Source organism: Corvus moneduloides, chromosome 1, assembly GCF_009650955.1.
Source record: "Corvus moneduloides isolate bCorMon1 chromosome 1, bCorMon1.pri, whole genome shotgun sequence".
NCBI classification, from domain to species: domain Eukaryota; kingdom Metazoa; phylum Chordata; class Aves; order Passeriformes; family Corvidae; genus Corvus; species Corvus moneduloides.
The window spans coordinates 37,160,297-37,185,440 of NC_045476.1; the positions used below are offsets into that span (position 1 = coordinate 37,160,297).

Genomic DNA, 25,144 nt, shown 5'->3' on the forward strand with positions numbered 1-25,144 from the left:
ATCGTAAGGTTTTGACAAGACTGAGAATTGTGTGTCAACTTCAACACTCTTAAAATGCCCCCTGAATGGTCTAAAAAAGCAAGCTGTATAAGCAGAGTAGAGCTGGAATGCAAATAGTGAGATATTTTTATGCTGCATCTTATGAAATCATCATCTAGGCTCTGCATCCCAGAGAAAGCATCTGCTGTGTGAAATTTAGGACAGTAATTCACAGCCCATAGAACACTGCATCACCACAAATTATGTTTGTTATTAATTTATAATGATGTTCATGTAAAAACATTACATTTTAATAGTTTAAAGAAATGACAGCACTGGGCACTTTATAAATGTTTAACTACTAGAGTCTTCATAATTTAAAATGTTGATGTTACATCACTGAAGATGCTGGGTTGAAACACTTTGAACTTGGAGAGGAGGGTCAGTTACTGTAGAAATCTATTGAAAACCTAACCTCAATGCACACAAATGCTATTTTTAAACATAACCTTGTTTCAAAACACTTTCATGGACCACAGACATCTGAAATTGTGCAGCACCATGCTCATAAAGCCCAGACACGATTATCATTGCCAGGGATTAGCCTGTGAGCATGGGCCCCCTGTTGGGGAACCTTAGAAGTAGGTACTCGTTGTTAACAAATATGTTAACCAACCCTTAGATGCATGAGATATCTAAGGAAAAATATAAGTATTTTGCTTTCTTTCATTGTACTTATGTTTTGACTGCTGCTTCTAAAGTAATTTTCATCTTTGATCTTTCCAACGATCTCTAACTTCTTAAACAGTGCCTTCTTTTTGCTCTAAATGGTCATATTGCTTGGTCTCATTGCCACGACCAGCATACCTTTGTTGTACTTACATATTTTTAATCACATTCCCATCAGACAGATAATCCATATCAGAAATTCCCTGTCAGGCTATTTGTCTCCTTTGCCTAATTTACGTGCCTCACAGTCCCCTATCTTCACAGCCTGATGGCCAAGGACTGTCTCCCTCTACAATAAAAGCACTCCAACTATATATTCCCTGTTTATCTGCGTCCACACACTGGCTTTTAAAATCAAGCTCTGTATGATGTGCAAATTTGCTCATGGCAAGATTTTTGAAAACACCAGCTTTCCAGCAGTGCTCCAGCCTTACAAAATGAAGAGAGCAAGGATACAGACAAAGCGAAATATAGCTTATGTTTGTTGCATGCCTTGTTAAAGTGCATAAATTGAACCATATTTTAAAAATCAATAGATTTTTTCACTAGTTTTAGTGTTTCAATAGAAAGAAACATTGGCAAGGAAAATAAGGGAGCAAAAGGATTAACAAAGAGGTTACGACAAGACCTTTTACTCTGATTGTTCACTACTAGATGATTTAGAAGTCAAAGGAAGGAGCACTCCATTTCAGCAGGGAATCTAATTCCCACATTAGATTTCATCCTGGTACATCATAGCTAAAATTTTCCTTACACAATGAAATGTAAGAGACTATTACACCTTCAGTAGATTTGTCAGCAAGAAGATTGAGTAAGAGATAGATGTAATGAAAAAGGGAGGTGTTGTTGAAGGGTTTGCAATAAAAGTTTGCAAAAAGTTACAGTAAACCATTTTACATGTAACTGTATCTCATCTTCAACATTGGCAACCAAAACCTTCCAAAGCTCTTTAGTTTCTGGTAACAACTTCACATGAAGACTAAGGATTTTAAAATATTTCTCTGACCATACGAATTTAAATTTTTAATGAAATGAAGATTCTTTTATATTAGTAATCAACTAGTCAAACATTCATACCTGCTTGCACAGAACTGATCGTTACCCATGAACCTGTTTTACCCAGAACGGTCATTTTGAGTCAAATTATTTCCTATTAGGGAGAGTCACTTTCAGGCCATTCCTTGATCCTATTTTGAACACAGCAAACAAGCTGGATTGTTCTCTGGAGAAAGAAATTACTTTTTACTATGCTTGGATTGAGCTAATCACAATGACGTCCCCACCTACAGACTAATGAAATTCAGTTAATAATGAAAGCAGCACCTACTGCTCATATGCTCCCATTAATGCTACAGAACATGGAAATATGTGCAACCTAGTACTAAAATTCAGGATGAGAGATTTTTAGTAATTCAATCCTATTTGATTTGTGTTGATAGATTCTCTTAAGTAAAATGTTATATGAGGACCATGATTTTATCACAGGTTACATGAAGCCTCTTATTTTTGATAGAACAGGTTTTGAGGCTCCAATTATCAGTGGTTAAAAAAAACCCTCTCAGTTTAGAGCCAATTAAAATAAAATTTTGATTCTTGCGGTTGCTAAAAACTTCTTGACACTTTGAGTTAAGAGTATCCCAAGACGCATACAAAAACCAAAAAACACTGTGTTCACAGTTATAGATACACAAGGATATAAACCATATCACATAAAGTGAACTAGTAGCCCTATCATTCACCATCCCAGCCTTCTCAGCGACAGAACTGATATTATTCTACATCTCATTTGATGCAGCAAATGTAGCCAGAGATGTACTAAATTCACACGGCAGAATAGGATTCTGATGTAGGCAGAAATAAGTGATCCTATAAGCCTGGACAATCTTATCAAGATTTAAATATTTGCTTTTTCTATGAGAAAAAATAAGCAGAGCATTCCTGTACCATCTAGTGCTCTGGGTCAAAAAATAGCAAAATTTTCTCCAATCTGGTAACAGCTACAGAGCTTCTGGACAGGATCCAAAGTCAAGATGGAGGAAGATAAGAATTCTGGGGACTGTATCACTCACTGAGACTTACTCATGGATACTCACTCTGTTTCATTTCATAAGACAGAGGGATAAACATAGGAAAAAACCCCATCAGTATGTAACTTTAGAATGCTGTGCTTAAGAATTCTGGTGAACCAAAAGAAGGTTATTGTAAAAATCAAAAAGGTAGATTAAAAGGAAGGCCAATCAGAAATGGAAAGGCCGATTAAAATCCTATCAGTGCTCTAACCAAGTGCGTAAATCTAAATACTGAAATCTTCTTCCCTCTCTTCCAGTAGAAACCATAGAATGCAAATGTAAAAAAAAGAGAAAGTCAAGAATGCTGCTAACATATTGTCCTACTACGCAGCATCCTGAAAACACCCCATGAGTTACTCAAAGTGTAAGTGAGCCTGAATTTAGCCCTTCACAAGCTCCATAAGCCAGGCACACATGTGAAACATGCCTGTGCCTCTAAGGTGAAACAGTATCTAAGCATTTCAGATTAAAAATGAAAATTCTTATCAGACCTATAGTGAAAAACTGTGTTTGAGATTTCAATACTCAGAATCGAGTTAGGCCAGGTAAAATTAACCATGTATAGTACTATAAAGAATGCTAAGGGATCTCAAATATAAACCAACTTCAGCATCCCTCTCACATCTGGGTATTCTAAGTATTACTAGACATACAAATAACATTTTCATGTAGCACTTTAAAGAAGTGTTTTTTGAAAAGCTATGTTATCCTTAATACCAAGTATATAATTATAGATGAAATAATATGTATCTTAGGACTTGGTATTGCTTGTAGAATGTGTGACGACAAACTGGAATATTATTAAGTTTTGATTATACAAAAATCACACTGATTAATTGTTTTCCTTCCCAGCTACTTAAAATGCTTTACTAAGCTAAGAAAGAATCTTCTATCAGGTTTTAATGGTAGAAGTACAATATTTCATTTCCATGAGCATTTGGTAGAGCCCGTATGACACTAACAGCTGAACATAAAGTTCAAAACTGCAAAAGGGCTGTGCCACAACAGAACTTTGTCCATCAAACAGTGAGTTTCTTTAAATTACGCTAGTTATACTAGCTCTATTTAAATAATTGTTTATTTGTCGTTTAAATTGTATTAGTGTAGTTGTGATTAGCTGCATTTATCTTCTGAGTAATTTAAACCAAGTTTTCTTAAACCTTTGCTGTAAAATTGAACATACTGCTGCTTCCTGAGCAATGGCAATGGCCTGGTCCAGCAATCCAATTCACAAATAACCCTGCACACTGTTCATATTCATCGGGAACATTTTAATGTTTTTTATTTTAAAAGTGTCATTAGATTGTATTTCAGTCAAGCCACAGGCAAAACTGAAAAAGCCATACTTAGAAGCTTACTTTGCAAATAGATGAAAACCCAGTGGAGGAGGAGGGGAGAACAGTCTCACTTGCCCCTGGCCCAAGGCAATTTCACCACCCCACTTGCTGCCCCTGTGTTAGGGTATGGCAGGGCCTGAAAGTGCCATGGCAGAAGGCTGCCAAGTCACGCTGAGAGGTGGAGGCCTCCCCATCTCTCATCTCTGGAGATCCTCTCCAGTTTCGTTACAACTGTAAAAAAAAGCCCTGCCTGAGTGTGCAAACAGGAGCTTCCCAACTCAGCGAGAAGGGTGAAGGTGCATTTTCCTTCCCATGTATTTGTTTCAAAGAATTTTGAGCAATGCATCCTGTTATGACCTGCATAACGTATCCTAATACTGATTAGCTTTTTCCTATTTGGGAGGATCTAAGTTGTTTGTATCTAATGAAATGCTCCCTTTTAATATATTTACAATAGTAATGTCTTAAGGACATTATTCTTGTAGGCTGAAGCCAACAAAAGACAGTCTATAAGGAAGGGATGCAGGCTTGGTAACAACTTGAAAATAAGAGATTAACACTAATGAAGGACAGAAATTGTTCCTGTAAGTCACACAAATTTTAAGAATATGTATAATTTCAGGAAAGCTTGTTTGTTTACAGTGACTATACCTATACATGTCAGCAACTCACAAGTGAGTATTGTGTTCACAGTCCAACAAAGATCTCTGTCATAAAATTATTCCTTAGAACAATGGAATATTATGGATTATTTTAGCAACTAATTAAATTAATTACAGGCTGCTTAAAAGATTCAGATGAGGAGTAAGATGCATAGAAAGTTTTCACCAGCTAATTTGAGATTATTTGAGTGCTGTGCTCCCTTGGCAGGAGATATGCCAACAAGTTCCCGCAGCCTTTTAAGACCATGGGAGAACAGACACGTCTGGGAATTGCTGCACAAGCACCTCCTTCTGGCGCTGAGTCCTTGGAGCTGAAGCTGCAAAAGGGATGCTGAGAAACTCTTGGGATTTTGCTTCATTTTCTTTGAGGGAAGCTCCCTATAGATGTACTTGTGGGAATCTACTAAGGAGCAAACTTCCAGCAAGAAGTTCAACTTACTGAGGGATTGCAGAACTGCTACCCTAAATCAAATATTTGTGTACTTGGACTGTGTACCTCCCCAAGCTCTAAATGTCTTTATAATGCATGATCAGGGATTAATATAACAGCGACCTAATCTAGGACCTGTTGCAGTAAAGATATACACATATATTTTTATATACAAACACTGAGCTGTCTATTCAAGAGATGCGAATGCAGCAGATCTTTGTATAAAAGTGCCGATGATATCATTGCTAATCTACATGACAGAAACACTTAAGGACCCCATGATTTGAATGACATCTTAGACATAGTGATCAGTGGTTCCCCAGGCTTTGGTACATTTGAAACAGGGTAGTAAATTTCCCTACAGGTACATAGTGATGCTGTTTCTGTGGCTCAAATTGGCAGGGAAATCAAATTAGAGTTCAATAGTCCTACAATGAAATTAACAAATGTTATGGAATTTTGCCACAATTCATGTAATACCATTCTAGCCTAAATGTCTCTCCTACACAGCCTAAAATGATTTGAGAAATCCTTATACATACCCCCATGCGGTATATGACACGCAGATGACATCCTAAATGTCTTAGTTGCTCATGAAAAAAAGATGCACAACTTTTTGACAGTTATGATACACAAGTTAGTAAAAATGAGATTCTAGAAAGATAATCAGGAGAAAAAGGTGTGATTTAGGAACTCAATATCCTTTCTGACTAATATATAAGGGAAAAGTCATAGAAAAAACATTCTCTCTAATATATAAGGGAAAAGTCATAGGAAAAACATTCTCTCTTCACAGTGAGTGCAGAAAGCCTAATATTTACTCATTTTTCTCAGAGGAATTTTTCCTTATTACTATATGGAAGTAAGAAAGAGTCTTCTCTTGTTCTGAAAGCTGAAATAATTTATTTGTGAGTACCGAGCTGTAATCCCACAGCAATTATGTGTCCAGTGGAAAGATATTGGCTAGTTCTGTAAAAAATGCCTTTACATTACATACTAGATGATAAATTGGGATGGCAGGGAGATTTTTTTCCTCTGGAGAAAAAAAGAAATTAAAAACTTCTCAGTAAAGTAGGCAAAAGCTCAACTACCTGTTTCCCAAATGAAAATTCCTTCTGCTTCACAAAAGCAAAATTATTTTGATCTAGGTAATTTACTGGACTCATTTTAAGATGCACTATATCTTTACAGAAGAGATGGAATGATAAGATAGTGATTTCCATGACAAGTGGCAGGAGAGGCTTCCAGAACAAAAAAAGCAAGCAATCACTCTACTGATGTCACCAATCAGTTACAAAAATGCTGCTAAAAAGATTAAGTGTATCTGAATAGCATCATTGTCTAACCCAAGATGAAGCAACCAGAACAAGAGAGTTCATGGAAGGTCTGAAGGAAAAAAACCTCCAAATCCTGTTCCTTGATTCAATAATTTTATTCAGTTTCTGTTCATTATATCAATGCCAGTGAGAGAACGTTCTTGTAAAAAAACTGGTTAACCTGTGCTTGACAGAGCCCAAAGCTTTGAAAACTAAGAGGTAATTATAAAGAAAACAGAAAGAAGACAGTCAATGCTGCCTCTTTAAAGCTTTTAGATGATCTTTACTTACTTACACGGTTACAGAAATTAGCTCAAAGCATATTTTCTCTCCTAATGATTCTTTTTTACAGCAAAATAAAGCTTATAAAAAGGGATGCTCATAGCAATTCCAGTATTAAGTCTGCAAGAAGTCTGGCATATATCTTTATTTCTGTTTAAGAAATGAATGCAACAAAATTGTAGGAAAACATTTAGTGAAGAAGGTGCTGCAAGAAGTTTATATTATCCTGTAGTCAATTTGCTGGTCAAATTTGAAAATGATAATTAAAAAACCTGAACAAAACAAACCAACAAACTCAAATCTCCAACTTTTTTCAAGAAATCTTCCACCCACTGGAGATAAAACCCAGTGGTTTAATTATTAAGTTATAACAACATATAGAGTTCATCAAATTAAGGTCATCTTGTACATCAAGTTCTCTGATATGCCTTAAACTGAAGACTCTGAAATTGAGAGATCTGCCTCCATTGGCTCACTGCAGTCAGGTGAAACACTTGGATAAAGGTTAAGTAGTCACACTGCTATGCCCTTCCTTATTTCCAGCAATACATGCCATAAAGGCATCTGTAGCATAACCACATGGACCTCTTTTTGTACATTCCTGTCTTACATAAGCAATACCTTTACCTGCACCAGCAAAGTCAATGTAACCACAAATTGAAAAGTTGCTCTATATAAGCACTGATTGGCAACAATGAAAATTGGTGCACTTACTGATCCCTCTATTAGAATATTGCTCAGATACTGAAAAACACTGCTCTAGGCTTCAAAATTCAGCTGATGTGGGCTGAATCCTTCTTAAATATATATGATTATATTTCAACATCTTTTGTGATTACGACAATTTTGACAAGATAATAATCTCCCCTGAACAGGACTTTTTAAGTTTAGAGAAATAACATATGATTTATTAAATAATCTGTCAAATTATCTATGAACCCTGCTTTCAAAAGAAATCTTATGATCTCATTACAATAATTACAGAAAAATCTGTGCCTGATGTTATAAATAACGAGTACCAGGTGTACAAAGGAGAATACTGGAACTTAAAGTACAGGAACTTGCAAGGTTCAAAGGTGACAGCATAGCTTTGTTCTCTTAAAATAGTCAATACAAGATTCCGTGTTAAGTATCCTGCACACTAGGTCACTACTAGTCTGTAGCTATGCTAAGATGAAATAATCCACATATGTATATTGCAGCTTCATTTCTCTTTCCTTCCCTCACACTTTGTTGCCTTTTTGTCTCATCTTGCTTTTGGAGAAAAGCAAAAGCCAGTTCTATGCATCAAAACAATTATTCACAAAGAAAAGCAGAGGTACAAGCTAAAATTGATAGGAAGTATCTTTAGAATTTTAAACATCATATCAACTTTAATTTTATACATTTATGCTTCTTTTAGGGCAAGATAGGGCAAAACAGGGAAGAAGGGTATGGTGTTTAGTTTCCTGTGATGTAAGCACAGTAGGCAGGAGAAAGAGGACAAGACCTCTGAAATCTCTACAAGGGAGTTGCTTCCTTTTAATTCCTGCTGCCATGGATTGTAGTCTTACTCTAATAGCCAGCACTGCACTTGCAAAATTGAAATATCTTCTGCCTCTTACACTGGGGCAGTTACCCTCTTTTAACTGAAAGCTCCTGCCTTTAGAGAGTGAAGGATGAAGTACTCATCCAATGCAATGTTGTTGACAATGCAGGCAAAGCTTCTTATTAAGACACTTCAATACAAAAACCCATAGGATTATCTGAGAGAATGCTACAGATACCCAAAGTTTTCCTTCTAAGCTACCTGAAAGACATAAGCTGCTGTCATTCCACTGTGCTGGAGCACGACAGAAGTGAACCTCCTACGTGTCAATAACATCACCAGAATAAGCCCCTGCACGACTCCCACTGCCTGGCGCTCTGCGTTACAGCCACTCCAGCACAAGTGGTCCCTATAGCTCAGGGAGAATGAGGACTCAACAGCCCACACACAAACCTATTCCAAGTATAAAGTAGCCTTTTATTCACTGTGAAATAAACCACTGTGTTTCTGAACAGGTATTGAATGCTACAAGGTTAGTTCTTTCAGAAGGCATTCAGAAAATGGTTTCAATACTTTACAGAGCTGAATTACTAAGCAAATATAAAAATGGCAAGAGTTATTTAAATAGCTGAATGGTTAACTGCAACAGGAGAATTCCTACAATCATTTTGTAAGAGGTTTTAAGTGTAGAAAGCTATCTCCTCCAGAAAAGTGAAATTTAAAGTCATGATATTCAACTTAGCATATTTTATTTTTAAAATTATTCTAAAATATTTTTTCCTTTAAGAGGGAAAAAAACCAGACAAAAAAATTACCAAATGATATAAAAGAACCATGCAGACTTTGAAAAAGGTTAGATGTCAACTCACCAGTCTCTTTACAATTTTCAACAAAACCTTAAGTTCTCGTGTATCTTTTTTGGACTTCAGTACTGCAGCAAAGCTGTCCATGTTTTCTGGAGACATACTCTCCTGATTGGTCCCTCCATACAGCTGAACCAGCAATAATAAGCACTGTGAGGCACTCACAAATATTTCAGTATCTTCACTGGGAAGCTAAAAATGAATGAAAAATGAACAAGCAAAAATCAAATTCCAATTTCAGAAAAATTGCATATCACTGGAGATTTGGAAGAGTATTAACATTTGCATTGTGCCAGGAAAGAACCATTTCTAGCTGACTGACTCAAAATTCCACTAAACTAAGCATAACAAAGTGATGAAAATATAATTAAAATAATCTACTCTTAAGCAGCAGTATAACAATGTCTCCACTATGATTCTGTCCAGTAGTCTATCTAGAGTTGACATCGTAACAGCACCAAAAATGTTGCTCCCAACTATGTAATTTTATTCTACTTTAAATAGAAGCAGTAATAGCAGAAACTATCATTATAGCCATGATGTCTAATCTTCTACATCATGCACACCATAAAATTTTAATTATTTCTAAATCAAGCCCCTTGAGGTAGAGCACAGGCTATCTAGCTATTTAATGGATTTTAAGTAGTCACATTAGGAGGTACATTTCGAAGATTTTTTATATTTTCCTGAATTTCAGCTTTTCTGCACTCCTTTAAAGATCAGACACTGGAGCAGGCCCTAGAAATAGGATGGAAAATTCTTTTCTGGGAAGCAAAATTACAAAAAAGATTGAGGGACATGACCAGTGATCATCTTTAAATGAGGTTCTAATAATATGACACCACTATCAAAATGATTTATATATTTCCTGAAAGTATAATTTGGAAATAACAAGTAGAGATATTATATTATGCCTGTATTTGGCACTGACAATGACATTTTGGAAAGACAACAGGAATGCAATGCCTAGTTTCAGCACAGAGAGTTGACAAATGTTAGTGTGTCATAGGTTAGCAAGCATAGTCCCAGAAGTGATGTCCTTGCTAAGGGGTGCTTACAGCTTCCTCTATGACCTGACAGAACCTATCAGCTGGCCAGTTTGAATATGGACAATTCTTTAAGCCACTTAAAATTGTGACCACCTCTGTGATCCACACTTGAGAATAGACGAACTCCCCTCCAAGCTCTCTCTCGTTTCCGGCGCTGGGACAGGCGGCTGCAGGGCCTGTGTGGGGGCCAGCGGGCCCGGCCAGTCCCTGCTCGGGCCAGGCCGGGCCGGGCCACGGCCATCCTGGAGCCATGGGCCTGTTCCACCTGTGGACCCCCCCCTCCCTCCCCCCCAGCAGGGCTGTGGGCAGCCGGAGCGGCTCGGCTCCCCCCCTCTCCACTGCAGCCAAGACTTCAGCAAAGAGGCACCGCTGTCCTACAGAGGTCAGGTGACCAACAGCAATAAGCAACATTCCAGCTGCAAGGCTGAGGTGAGATTAACACTTTTAGTGCTGTGAAGAGCTGAAAACCTGAGGGAAGAGAAAGAGGAGATGCTTAAAGCTGAAATTCTGTTGTAAAGCTATGATATATCAGAGTATCCTGTTGTAATTTCATGAAGATATGGGGGGTGGAGTGTTCAACTCGTAAGCAAAAGCACCTGCGCTGAGATAGGCAGATGCTGATGCTGCTGTAATTTCATGAGAAGTTTGGACAGGGAGAGATGAACCAGATGAGGACTTTGGCTCCACATGGGAAAGGAGAAACCTCAGTTCCTAAAGATGGACCAGATGAGGACTTGTGCTCCAAATGGAAAAGGAGAAAACCTCAGTTCCTAGAGATGCTCCCAGAGATAGTCCTAATGATGAAGATGAGGATGACCCTTTGCTCCCAGAGAAAGAGAAGGGGGCCTCTGTTCTTAGAGATGAAATGCTCCCAGAGATGGGTGAAGAGAACTTCTGTTTCTGAACGGCTCAACCTTAAAATTGTACCCCAAAAAACTTCAAGAGTGGACCCTCGAAAGCAGTTGCAGGAAAAGCTGCAAGTCAGGGGAAGGGACTCACATGCGAGCAGAGAGACTCCTCTTCCTAAATGGACTGAACAATATTTGGAAGTGGGTGGTTGGTTCGTTGTGATACTGTTTTCACAGCACGAGCAAGAAGAGACTTCTCTTTCTAAATGGACTGAACAAGGTTATTATGGAAGTGGTAAACAGACTGAACATCTCAAGGGCTGTCTTTTTACATTGTCAGTGGAAGAAGGGAAGAAGGTGGGGGGAGGAGGAGAGTTCTGAAGGTGTGGTATAATTTTTTTTCCTCTTTTAGGTCTGTTAATAAACTTCTTTATATTCTTTCAAGTTTGGTGCCTGCTTTGCGTTTCTCCTAATTCTTATCTCACAGAAGATAAACAGTAATGAGTATCTTGGACCAAACCACTACATAGTGAAAAAAAATCATAGCGGTTTCTTGGGAACAGGCAAGAAGATGATTGGAAAATATAACAGCCAAGGACTGAAGGAATTCAGTGTCTACAGCAAATCAGAGGGAGGGTTAAAGGGGACTTGATCATATCCTCTCAGTTGTATGTGAAAAAAAGTAGGCTGAGGATAGGTTAATTCCTTTACTTGAAAAAGGACTGCTAAGAGATGATAGCTCAAAACTTTAGACAAAGCAATTCAGATTAGAAGAAAGATAATACTTTGATTTCCTTTTCTTTCTTTCTCTCTTTAATAAGAGCAATTAACTGCTGAAACAACTTTCTTAGAACTGAGACAGATTCTCCATCAAAGGCAATTCAAATATCACAAAAATAATTTTTTTCTAAAAAAATAACAAAACCATTTACTCCAATGAAGAATTAATTTAGGAAAATCCCATCTATATATAACCCCCGACTAAATTATTGCAATAGTTTTGTCTCACCTTATAATCTATGACCTGAACAAAATATGTTGGTGGTAGTCTTAACCAATTAGGTACAGAAGGGTAAAAACACCTCATCATTCCCACTAGTTTTTTTAATTCTGGAAGTATTATTTACGTCAAAGAAGCTAGATTAAAATACACTAAACAGACCATCCTTACAGACAATAAGAGGAAACAATTTATATAATCTGTCCAACCATTCATGTAATATGACAAATAATTTCAATAATGATTACTTATTTAATCCTCAGTATGAAATTCCTGAATTTTTCATTTTAAGGAAAACCTATACAGTTACTTTAAAGCAATCTGAACACATCCTCAGACATACATCTCTCAAATATTCAAGCAGCAGTTCCCAAGGGATCTGCATGCAAATACAATCCTGTTTTCCACTAGCTTCATAGAGTTGCTGTTTAAAACACACTGAACTGAGATGTAATCTCTGAATATATAGCCCCAAGACATATCACATTCGATTTGACCTAATACTATGCAAGTGACAGGACCACAGCAGCTATTTCTTCCTCACTTTTGCTGCATGGTTTTTCTTCATTCCAATCTAAATGCCACTTATTTGATTATTTCCTTTCCATTATCCCGACTTATCTAGTAACTTCATCAACGTAATTAGCAAGGCTAAAAAGCAGGAAAAGCTACAAATAGTAACAAGCTTTATAGCTCCATTTATATCTTCAATCCTTACCAAATTAAAAAAAAAATCTGCTGGTTTCACTTGGGGCTTTGAGACAACTTGTATTTCCTTCACCGAAATAAAATGCCATTACAGAAAGGATGGACAACTACTTTAATGTATGTCTCTCACACCTTTTAAAAGCAGCATTCCAAGTTACAGTTTGTTACTAGATCAGTGTAGGCAGCTACATCAACCACCCCCTGAAGAAAATCACAGTACAGGGATGATATTCAATTTTCAAATGCTGTTTGTTGGCTAAACAAAGATAAAAAATGAAAATCAGTGAAAATTTTGGACAGATATATCCTTGCCTGGGTATTGCAGTGGAAGCTAATTCCCTGGGTTCCACAGGCACAAAAATCCCATGTTTATTCAGTAATCACCACAGCCATACTTGGAAGTGAGACTGATTCCAAGGGGTTTTTCCTGAGATATTCATTAAATATCAGAGGAGTGGAAAGGTGTCAGTCGCCATAAAGGACCGCTCCTACAACAAACGTGTGAAGAAACACACAAGGACCACAAACCCCAGTGGGTTCTTCCCAACACCATGACTGTCAAGGAAGCGAATAAGCAAGTCCAGCTGGTTAGTGTTATTCCTGAGGGAGGCTGATTGTAGCAGGAACACCCACTTAGTGAGGCAGTGGAACACTCTGTCCTAGGTGAGGAAGAGCTGTGCTTGGGTCAATGGCCTTGCTTCTCTCCTCCTGGCATGCCCAACCATTTATCAATGTCGTCGTTGCTCTTTGTTCCCCAACAGGAGAAAGGAAAACCCTTTCAATCCAGTGAAAGGAAACTTTCCATCCAGTCTGTCTTGGCATCATATAGTCTTGCACTTCAGAGGGTATCAGGCTTTCGGTGACCATTTTCCAAGTATCACTCCACAGTTCCCAACACCTGCCAGCTATGACATCACATTATTCAATCACCAATGCCAATGAAATCTTTCATCCCCTGTTGTACTTCAGGCTCTTCTGCTCCTCTGCTTCACCAGAGTCTCTTTGAGCTTCAGTGTTAACTAGATTTTGGGGAGCAAGTTGCTGTTACACTGGAAAATTCAGGGCAAAACAATAGCAGGACAGGTCTTGTATGAAGAGAAAAACAAGCTTGGAGTAGGAAAGGCCATATTTACACTGGAGGGAATGAGAATCATTGGCCTACAGTCTACGTCATCAATAATTAAGGTGGAAGAGGAACTCTCAGCAATGTCCCTATTTAAGTATGTCCACATCAGCATTTTTCTCTGTAACTCTCACCATTTTGCTGTTTCACTTCTGACAAGTAGTGATTTAGATGTCGAAAGTTGTAAGCTGGTAACCTGAAATTCAGCACTGGCTGCCAGCCAGTGTTAGTACTGCTTATAAAGAATAGGGGATCTGAAGAACATTACTGGTATAAAACAAAATCTATGGCTTAAAATGTAACAAATACCTGTAACTACAGGAAACCAAAAATGAAAAATCAGCTTTCAAGTAAATAACATCTCATGTTTAATAAGAATAGGAAAAATATAATCATGTTGTTCAACAATGAATATAGATGGATGGTTCAGCTCTTAATTAGATGGAACAGCATTCTGATTATTTTTCTAATCAGAACAATTCAATCTCGTATGAAGTACATTTCCTCGAAATGCATTTATAATCTTTGTTCTTTTAGGTGAGCATAAACCCATGAAAAAGCTAGCTCTAACACTTTAAAAGAATATCTGCCCCTTAGTATTATACAATTACAAGAAGTTTCTGCTTCCTTTTATCAGTCTTAGAGGGCATTATGGATTCAGCCCCTCAGCAAGGTAGAAAAGTTAGCAATACTCCAAGTTTCTAATATTCTTGGCTAGTGTATAGCTTGAAGAAAATCCAGAACTTTAAAATAAATTACTGAAGAACTAAGGTCATAAATTTTGCCATTCTTTAACTCAAAACTTATTTTTCACCTTTTTTTATTATTTTAAAATAATATCTCATGGCAAGACTTCTGTGCAATGAAGGCAGTGTATTACTCTTCGCTTAATTTTTATGGCCATGTTATAATTTCCTGTAAAAAAGCTTATTACACAAAATTCTATTTTCTCTTCCTTTCTAGATAGAACCTGCTCTGTGTATTTTAGACTTAATGTGGTGAAGAACAGGAAGTTTCTTGTTGCTGCACATCCATATTTCTGCAGTCCGTTCTCAAAAATTCCACTATTTGAAACTGAGTTGCAGTGTGTTCATGAATTGCAAACCACTGCAAGAAACGTGTGATCATTTGAGCTGAAGTGGCAGTTTTCACAGCGTTGGAATTGTTACAGCATCTAATTTTAGAGGTACAATGGAACTGTCTGGATTACCCGGAGGGGACACTATTTTGGTGCATTAATGAGGTTATACACATGGAGAGTTTATTACGATTAGGGATAGATATTCATTAGATCGCTACTGTGATTACAGAACGTTCTATAAAGGAAGCACCATGGGGATCTATGGGGAAGATGATTTTGCAAACACTGTACAAAATGTAAAAGCAAAACATCACTATTAATCTGCAAGCTTTACTATGCTATTCTTATTAGTAAATACACACAGTTTAAAATTAAAAAATAAAATATTAGATTTTTACTTAAGGCAAGACTGCCATTCTCCTACCTAAAGGAAAATATTTTAAAAATATATATATATATACATATATATTCACTTCATTTTAATCTAGGCTAATTGTTGAGAAACTAAATCCCCATTTTGAAATTCTGTGCATGTAACAACATTTTCTTCTTTCCTCTGGTGCTTGGGGTTTTTTTTTGGTTTCTAGGGTAGCTTTGTATAGGAGAATTCTTCAAATAAAATTTCCAGGTAACATTTCAAATACAGGAAATAAACATACGTCTCTCCACTCTAACCACAGAACAGTCTGTCTTCCTAGAGAAAGAAATGTGAAATAAAATTCCACAGTTATCATTCTTCTGCAGTCATTTTCATTATTCATTAGCAAATAACTTCACATACTCTGAAAATAAAGTCTGGGCACAGCCATAGAGTCAGTGCAATATAGAGACAGAAAGTGCCTAGAAAAGACCATCCATGTGCACTGAGGCTTCGTATTTGTCCTCTTCACGTTTGGACATGATTAACTGGACTTTCAACAGTAGTATACAGAGCACAGTAACAGTAATCAAGTGCAAATTTCCCCAGAAATATTATAATGAGGAATCCTACCACCAGAAGTCACAAAAAGTTCTCTCCCAGCAGTCTAATAGGCTCCAGAAAAGACTGAAAGATCTACACCTAGGAATTGAATCTAGGACCTACAGAGAACAAAATTCCTTTTTATATATAGATATATGGCATGGTTTCTGAAAGTTTGTTAATATCCACACTGAAGTGATTTCAAAAGTGGGTTTTTTTTCAGTATAATGGGTACATAAAAAATTAGAAGGTGTTTTGTATGTTCTACAACTGCTGCAGGTTTCAGAAAAATATTCAAATTACATTTATGTTAGCAAAGACACATTACCCAAAAAAGGTAAGTGTAATTAACTTTTACACACAAAACTGCCAAGGAGAAGACTAAATACTCAATTTATTTTTCTCTTATTGATCAATTATATTCATAATGATCTCAGGATTAAATATTGAATTCTCCATATTTGCAGTTTTTCCTACATGACAGAATTTGTAATTATTTCTCCTTTTGCATTGTTAGATCTCAGAAGTTTCATTTACATGCAATCTAGGTTTCCAAAACTTGCTTTGCTATGCCTTTAGTGACAGACTAAATCATAACTACAGAAGGGAAAAATTGATTTGAAGCTTTTGACATTTTCAAGTGTAACTCACATTGATTTTTTTGAGGGATTATTGAGAGAGAAAACCATGTAGAACTTGAAAAAAATAAAAAGACAAGTAAATGAGACATGGATAATAATCTACTTAAGGGATATACATTTCAGTGAGGAAAAACAATTATTCAAAGTGACTAAGAAACTATGTAAGTGACTATAAGAAACTATAAATATGCTAAGATAGGCAGAAGTAGCAAAGCAGGGAAAATAATTTTAAGTCAATATTTTAGAGTGATGATTACTTCAAAATTTAAGACCTCCATTATCTCCAGAAAATATAGTTCACAAAGAACTGAATGTCTCAAAATAGCAATAAGGGGTTATGTAGCCACACAGCCCAATGAATACAGAGAACAACCACTGGCAGCTCCACAGAATTTCAGTTTAGGTAGGCCTGAGGCTTTTTGAGGGGTAGGGAGAATATACATCTTGAGACATGCTCTACACTTCACAAAGAATCTATTTCTATTTAAAGAGATTAGAGCATAAACCATTTTAAACAAGTGGATCCTAAATGCTAAAATCATTATTCCATTGCTCAAACTCTTCCAAGCTTAACAGGAGATGTTTAATATAGCAATGGGAAAAAATATTTGAAAAATAAAATCTAAGAAACCTAGCTGGAATAACTTTCACAGATCCAAACAAGAGAAAATCCCTCACAGAATTTTTACAAAATATAAAACAAAACAAACAAATATCTATCTATCGATCTATCTAAAGAAGTGGCACTGGTGGTCTTTATCCTCTACCTGTATGTTAAAATCAGAAGATTTAGAATAATCATTTTAAACAAACTGGAATCTGCAGAAGTACAGAACAAAGCAAAACCTAGTGGTAATTTACAGCCATGCTTCAGAAATACAAGGGCAAGTCGCAATCTAATCAGCACATGCTAACTATACAATTATCCTATCCTTTAATTAAAAACTTATAAAAGACTTCCAGGTGGTATAGGCTGAGTTAAAGCTTGGCCTCTAATTTTCTGTTCTTTAAAAAGTTAATAGAATTTAAATTTATGACTAGTTTCACTTTAAAGGAACATTTGCATCTCTTCATGTCATACTATTTATCACATATAGTGATTTAAAAAAATCAATAAAAAATAAATTAAAAGAATTTGTAAAGATGAAATATTAAATAGTTGAAATTCAGTAACTTTGTTTTAGGTCATTCAGAGTACATTCCAAAAAAGCCTTTGTCAATAGCTGGTTTAAATAAATCCATCAAAGGAAGACTTAGCACCAAGTATAATGCCAACAATTAATAAAAAAGGAATCACACACTTCCTCAAAATAGAAGATGATAGACAGTGCTAAAGATAGTAGAAGGATCACAGTACTAATATCACAAAAAACCTAAAAACCTTTATTTAAATGAAAAAAAACAAAACAAAACAAAAACGTGTCTGGAAGAGAACACAGTGAATCTGAAACACCTCTAAGTGAAATAACCCCAAAAGGACACTGCGGTAAAGCAAAATTCTCACATACCATTTTAATGGTTTTATGTTGACTAAAAGGCTGATGCAGCCTCTAAAAGCACTGTCCAGCTCAAGAAGCATTCCTCTACTACAAACCATTACACACAGAGTAAATATAGATCTCTGTATGACAGAAGTTGAGCTGATGGGATACATTAGGGTCACAACGCAGCACTCTGTGGAAATTTCAACACAGTGCTGTGACATCTAGTAGACCCTGGAAAGAACTGCCTTTAAACAGACACACTTCAAAGATGTTTATAGATCACCAGGGACCACTCCCACTCATAAATCCCTCAGGATCATGTTGAAATAAAACAAAACTCTTGAGAAAACTCAGAAGGCTCAAACCTGAGAAAATAATATTAAAATACATCACTCACTGCAAGCTAAATTTGCATTTAGTGACTTTTCTAAAGGTAGCAGTACTACTAGTTTCAAATTTTGAATGCCATCCTTTCCCTATGCAGTGGTGACTAGTCCATTCTGAAGGGCTAAATGTTGGCTATACATATCCTGCATCCTAACTGGGAACCTGCAGTCCGCCCCTCATCCCACTTCTATGGTCAGGACAAACAGCCTTACTCTGACATCACTGGTAACCTGCAAGTCACTGTGACCTATAATGTCTTACAAAGTGTTAGAGTACTAGGTGGAAGCTTATGAACAAGTAAAAAGTAGTAAACAGAGCTCTAATATGTTGAGCTCAGTTGAATAATTCCAACTTCAGCAACATTCCATAAGGTTACAAACAAGCAAACTCTCACCAGTTGAATAAGCCGGCTAATCAGGTCCGTCAGGGGTTTATTGATAAGCAGAAGGTCTTCAGCAGCTTGCGTGTCCCCTCCTGTGCCAGATTTCTGTGCCTTAGTAAGAGAGATAAAAAAATCAAAAGCAACCTTGGTGATTGTTCTGAGGAACAAATTAGGTCCATTAGGTGGCTGAAGTGTGAATGGGATGTTTGAAGGAGACTTGTGCATTCTTTTCTAGTTAAGTATTCCTGGGCTCCCAACGAGCAGTTATGCTCCCTCTGTGACACTAAGCACAAAGCAAAGGGACCCATGCTGCCATGCCATTCTCTACAGGCTGAATACACTGACCTGCATGACATTTCTTCAGCAAAATGCAATAAAATGTACATGCAAAAGATACATCTGAAGTCATAAATGTTTTGAATATTTATAATTTCAGTCAACATTACATGTCTATTTTAACACTGAAGTTCAGCCGTTTTTTCCCTTAATCAGAACAATTTTACATGCAACTCAAACCAAGATAATCAAGGTGACTGAAAATTTAAGATTCTCAGCAATATTGTCCAATTTTGCCTGTCTGCCTACTCTGTATCCTGAAATATTCACATTATATTACAATAATTTAAATTATTTTTGAAATAGGAATAATAAAGTTTTCAAGTAATAAGATCAGTTATTACTTGTAATTCTGACCACTGTCATCCCCCCCATCATCAACACATACTACTGTCCTAGGCAGTGCTATTTATGACCAATCCCTGCCCCAGGGCACCAGAAAGGTCTGCTTGCAAGATTTGTCATTTCACTTCATTACCTTCAACCAGCTTTGGACCATGACCCTATACAGTCAGACTTCTAGAGGGAAAAAAAGTAAACATTTTGTCTAAAGAACACATTTAAAAATCGTTTTGTATTGTGTTTCATTTATAGCTCAATCCTAAAAATCACTGTCCAAGTGCAATACTTGGAGGTTTTCATTTGGTTAAGTGAACAGAGGAGCAAGTTCCCTGAGACAGGTGCCACTATTGCTCAAACTCCACTGTTGATACTGATGAGTTGAAAGGATAATGCCTTTCTTGTGGAAATAATTTCTAAATAAAAGAGAACTGAAGCCGTTTCTCTAGGTAATAAGTTACACTGGCATGTCCCTCTCTGAGACTCACCACAACGACCTAGAATGCTGAAGTTCAAGAAGGGCAAAGAGACAGTGCAGAGAAGACAAAAAATGGAATGTTTATATTAATGAAGAAAGGGGAGTAAGCCACCTTCACTTCAGCAAAATTTACAACAGCTTTTTCTCATTAGTACATGGATGAGAAGACAGACACCTTCCATGAGGGATCTTTGACTACTTTCTTTAACTTTCATGTATTAGTGTCTTTGGAAAGAGAATGAACAATAGCACTGAAGAAATTATATATGTATATGAAGGATACCCACTACACCATTGTTAAACCCACATTAAGTTGTAGAATCATATAATCATAGAATGTTAAGGGGTTGGAATGGACCTTAAAGATCATCTAGTCACACCCATACCCACATTTCCCTCAGGCAGGGACACATCCCACTAGACCAGGCTGCTCATGGCCTTATCCAGCCTGGCTTTGAACACTGCCAGGGTTGGGGCACCCACAGCCTCTCTGGGCAACCTGTGCCAGAGTCACAAAATAGAGTCCATATATCAAATTGAAATTGCAAATTCTTTTCAGCTAATGTGGCTCACCTGTGGGACATATGACAAAACTTCTCCAAAACAGATACGCAAATTAATCTGGAACTTTTCACTACTTCCATTAAAATACATGTACTTGGACCACAAAGAGCAAACTCTTGAATGAAGCTGGATACAGTTATCAGCACCATCCAGCAGGAATACTGAAGTGCAATGGAAAAGTGGAGACATGTTTTGCCTATGCAGCTGGATAAGGTTATCACTTTACACATAAAATGCTTAAATAAAAAGGATTCAAAGTGGAGGCACTACCATCTGTAAAAGACAAGCCACAAAAATGGATAATACAAGAAAATTTGATTCTGTTTTTCAAGTTCTGATATAGATGGCATCTTATTCAAAAGATCTCTATAAAAACAGTCCAAAAATAATATTTGTGATGCATTTAGTGACATGTTAATATTGGAGTACTATGTAGTCAGTAACTAATGGCCACCATTCAATAGGGCATGTGTACTGATGTAGAACTCCCAGAGATCTTGTGATGAGTATTGTCAAGACATGTAAGCCAAGGCAAGTAACACCACTGTAAAACGAATTTTATATGGGCACAGAATACTGCTATGCTTCAAAATTCAGTTTTCTACCTGCTTCTTGTTACCCATTAGCCTTTAAGAGCACAAAGCAGTTTACTTTGACCAGAGATAAAAAAAAACTGGAGCTGGAGTTTAAGTGCATCAATCAACTGTTGTATTCAAGTAAAGTCAGAAGAAAATTTGGCTTTGAATGAATAGATTTAATTTTAATCTAAATAAAAACCTTCAATTTGACTAATATTACCAATCCATGTGCAAGATCCTCTTTCCTCATCTGTTCTCCAGAATAATTGGCCTCACCGCTGTTGTATGGAGCACAAGTACAGAATTCAGCTCTCCATGATTACATGGAGTGATGCCAAAAAATATGACAACAAGCAATTAGCCTACAAAATTTGATTTATGAAGTGATTCTTAGACGAAAATATCGTTACAGAACCTGATAACAGAGGACTCAAAAAAGACAAGGCATTATACCACCACACATGTAAACCAAACCAAAAACCTCTCAGTGAAATGTGGTCTATAACATAGCTGCTTGTGTAAATCAATGTAGAAAAAAGAGAAAAGCTCAATTTTCAACACCAACTTCTTACATTAAGCCTACTTAAAAAACCACCCCCCCAAAAAACTCCAAAAACCAATCCCCCCACCACAACACCCTGCAAACCCAAAAACACAGAATCAAAAGCAAAACCAAACCAACCCACAGAGGAAGGGCTTTGTGGACTAAAGAAGCCATGTCTTGATAGATATTACAACCTATCTCCAATCTTTTCAATCTGTCCTTCAGATATACTTGACCTAATAAATTTCTGTTCTTCAGTGGATAATCCCAAGAACATAAAAAATCCTAACATGAAGAGTAGGTGTTGTTGTTGCAGTGTAAATACAGAAGTTACTTCCACTTCACTGACTTAAAAATCTGGTAGATCATTTAAAAACAAAGCAATATTTGCTAGCTTTACATCATGTCTAAATAAAGATGAATACTTTTTCTTCATAGGTTACTAAGAGAGCTATGTAAAATTTCTTTGAATTGTATCTTTTTGTGCTCCATTTTTAAGGAGGAAGATGTCTTTGCTGGAGCAGGAAGCCCTATCAATGCCATGACTTGCAGTGGTTCAAACAGAAACTTGGAAGACAAATTGAGTTTCTGCCACACTAAAAATTCGATAAAATCAGAATAGTGGGAGTCTCATTATTAAGGATAACAGGAAGTTATCTAAAAAACTGTTTAAGACAATAAAGACCCCAGGAAATAAATCCCATACCTGCAAAGTCTGGCGCACAATGTTTGCTGTATATGTCAGCATGTATTGCAAAATGTCAAGCAAGGACAGAAGCAGCACATTTGCTGTCTTGGTGCTCCTTTTATCATCTGCCTCCAAGTACAGAGCCACAGCTTCTGTTAGAAGATTACGGACGTGATGAGCCAGTCCTACATAGAAAGTGAGACAAAAAAAAGAAAAGAAATAGGTTATCAGGAAAAGAACAGTGTGGAAGGTGACCTAGATAGAAATAATGGATTATGATAAAAACAAATCTTACATACATTATGAATATTTATTACATTTCCTCTTTTTCTCCATTACTGTAATTACCTTCTCTCTTATTCTGTTTGGAGCAGCTCATAAAGAGAGTTAAACTGATACAATAAAATTTACTAACTGCATGGAAAATTGTGTAACATTCATTAAATTAAAACCTACTTTGAATCCTAAACTTTTCTGTACCATGCTGGTACACAAGTCTCCGCCACAACACCCCTAGTCAAAAGAACATAGCAATTTCTCCACAAAATGACACTTCGAGGCGGAACCAAGAGTTTCTTAACAGAGCCTAAAGTTTCTTAACTGGTCTGTCAACGAGAACCTTACGCACATGCTTTAATTGTAGAACCAAACAATGCTATGCTTAACATAAAATATATTCAGAAGAGCATTATAAATGAAATACTGCATAATACACTTAAAAGGTTATTAAGATTTGTTTTACTGATGGTAGTAAAAACTTTCCCAAAAATATCTTTTTGTTTTGAAGGGGTTTTTTTAAGCTCCTTTAGAATTCAATAACATCAGCCCCTGTAGCTTGCCTAACCGTAAATCAATTGACATAGCAGAAAAATATAATCCAATTCAAGGCAATATCAATTCAATTGACAATCCTTCTTACTTTCAGATACAAAGCGACTGAATTCATTATATTGGATATTAATCTATTTCTTTTGGACTTTCATAAGGGATGAAACATTCTTTGTTTCTTAACAAAACCATAATACATTTGCAAACTATCTTTTAAACTTGCAATTCGCTATGGAGTCACTTGGATGCACATATGTAGTAACACTGCACTGTATCAGGATGTTAGCTTCTAGTCCCCATGATTGTCAAAAAATGACTAAAGTATTCCACTGATTTCGATGAAGTAAGAAGTGTTCTTTTATAAGTTCTCTTTTAAAAAGTCATTGTATATATTTCTACAAACATCAACACATGATTAACATGAGACATTGTAGAACACATTACATGACTACACCATTCAGCTTTTGAGAGCAGTCAAACCTGTGGGGGTTTGAACTCCATCAACTATCGAAACTTCCCACGAAATATTTTCCTCTCCTATTCCTCACTCTTAATACTTTCCTCAGGAAATGAAATACACTTTCATTTAAAATACAGTTATGGTTCTGGATCATTAAGACTCATACTCTGCTTCTATCTCACATCTTCTGTGGTTTTATGATTACTAGCATTATTCTTTCACAAGAGTTTATTGATGGATGACAGCTCAGGGCGAGCTTTGAATTTCCTGGAGTTTTGTCTGAATAAACCAAGCTCTCAAAATGAAATCATTCTAATCTCACACATTTAATTTCCTTCTCCTTTTTTAGAGTGCAATTTCTGCTGCAGCTCTGAACACCTCATACAAAAATCAGATAGCACGCATCTGACAGTGACACATTTAAGTGATGTCACCAATACCCACCAAGAAGAAAAAAGACAGACATAATTGCATGTCCACCCAATACAAAACTTGTGGTTAGTCTATGACTATTTTCAACAGGCTAAATCAGAATAAACCTAAGGAAACAGTAGAGTAAGACTTGGTCCCTATCAAAGTGATGTCTCTAAACCTGCCTGCAGGAATATGACCAAGTACACATTGTTTCCCCCTGTATGTGGCCACAAAACCCACAGCCACATCAAAATGAATGAGTCATCCCATTGTTTCCAGATGGCTTACATATAACCACTAGGACAGTGACTTGGAGATGAATGCTGAGAAGGCCACTTTCATGTCTAAGTACTGCATTGCATGGGTCATCATTAAGAATGTTTTAGGTGGTAGTCACTTACAACACTAAGTAGGATTGACTAGGGAGTGAACAATGGGGAATGACTAGTAGTGAACAGAACACCAGGATCCATGACTGTGATCTGCAGTCCTTTCCCTTTCATTTTTGAATAGAACAACTTGCTTATTCCCTTGGCTGCACCAGCCTGAATCTCAGAACTGACTCATTTCTGTTGTTTGGTGAATAAGGAGGTGAACCAAACACTCAACCTTCTCCCCATCCATTGAGACGTGAATAATAAAATTACCTAGATTTTATTTTCTTGAAGTGCTTACATCCTAAGGGTATGTGTATTAGCAACCCTGCCTCCAAACACCTGAGATACTCATGTTTACCTAGCTAACTACAACATCAGAATTAATATTTTATATTTAGGTAGATACATGCTCACAATGAACAGAGCTATATGTACAAAGACATGCAAGCCAAATTTGAAAATTTTGTGGGGAAAAATATTCCCTGGATTTAATCTACCTTTGGAAAATTTAGCACATCCAAACTTTATTATAAAGACACCTAAAATAAAACACTGGTGCAAAATGTTCCCTAACACACTGCATAATTCATACAGAAACCTGATAAACACTTGGTTCCACAGATAAAAGCAACAGACTGACCTCTTGGCCAAGTAAATAAAGTTCCAGACATGCTCTTTG

At 36.7% G+C, this 25,144-nt stretch overlaps 1 protein-coding gene across 11 annotated transcripts in view; it reads right to left on the reverse strand.

The window, feature by feature from the left end:
* ULK4 (unc-51 like kinase 4) overlaps positions 1–25,144 on the reverse strand; it is a 256,761-nt gene that overhangs the window by 83,798 nt on the left and 147,819 nt on the right. For all 11 annotated transcript variants that reach the window (XM_032105931.1, XM_032105898.1, XM_032105913.1 and 8 more), the window contains 3 exons: positions 22,405–22,571; positions 18,872–18,970; positions 9,202–9,387 (listed from right to left, as the gene is read on the reverse strand). In XM_032105931.1, the coding sequence (XP_031961822.1) occupies positions 9,202–9,387; positions 18,872–18,970; positions 22,405–22,571 (452 nt within the window). The remainder of the gene's footprint in view (positions 1–9,201; positions 9,388–18,871; positions 18,971–22,404; positions 22,572–25,144) is intronic.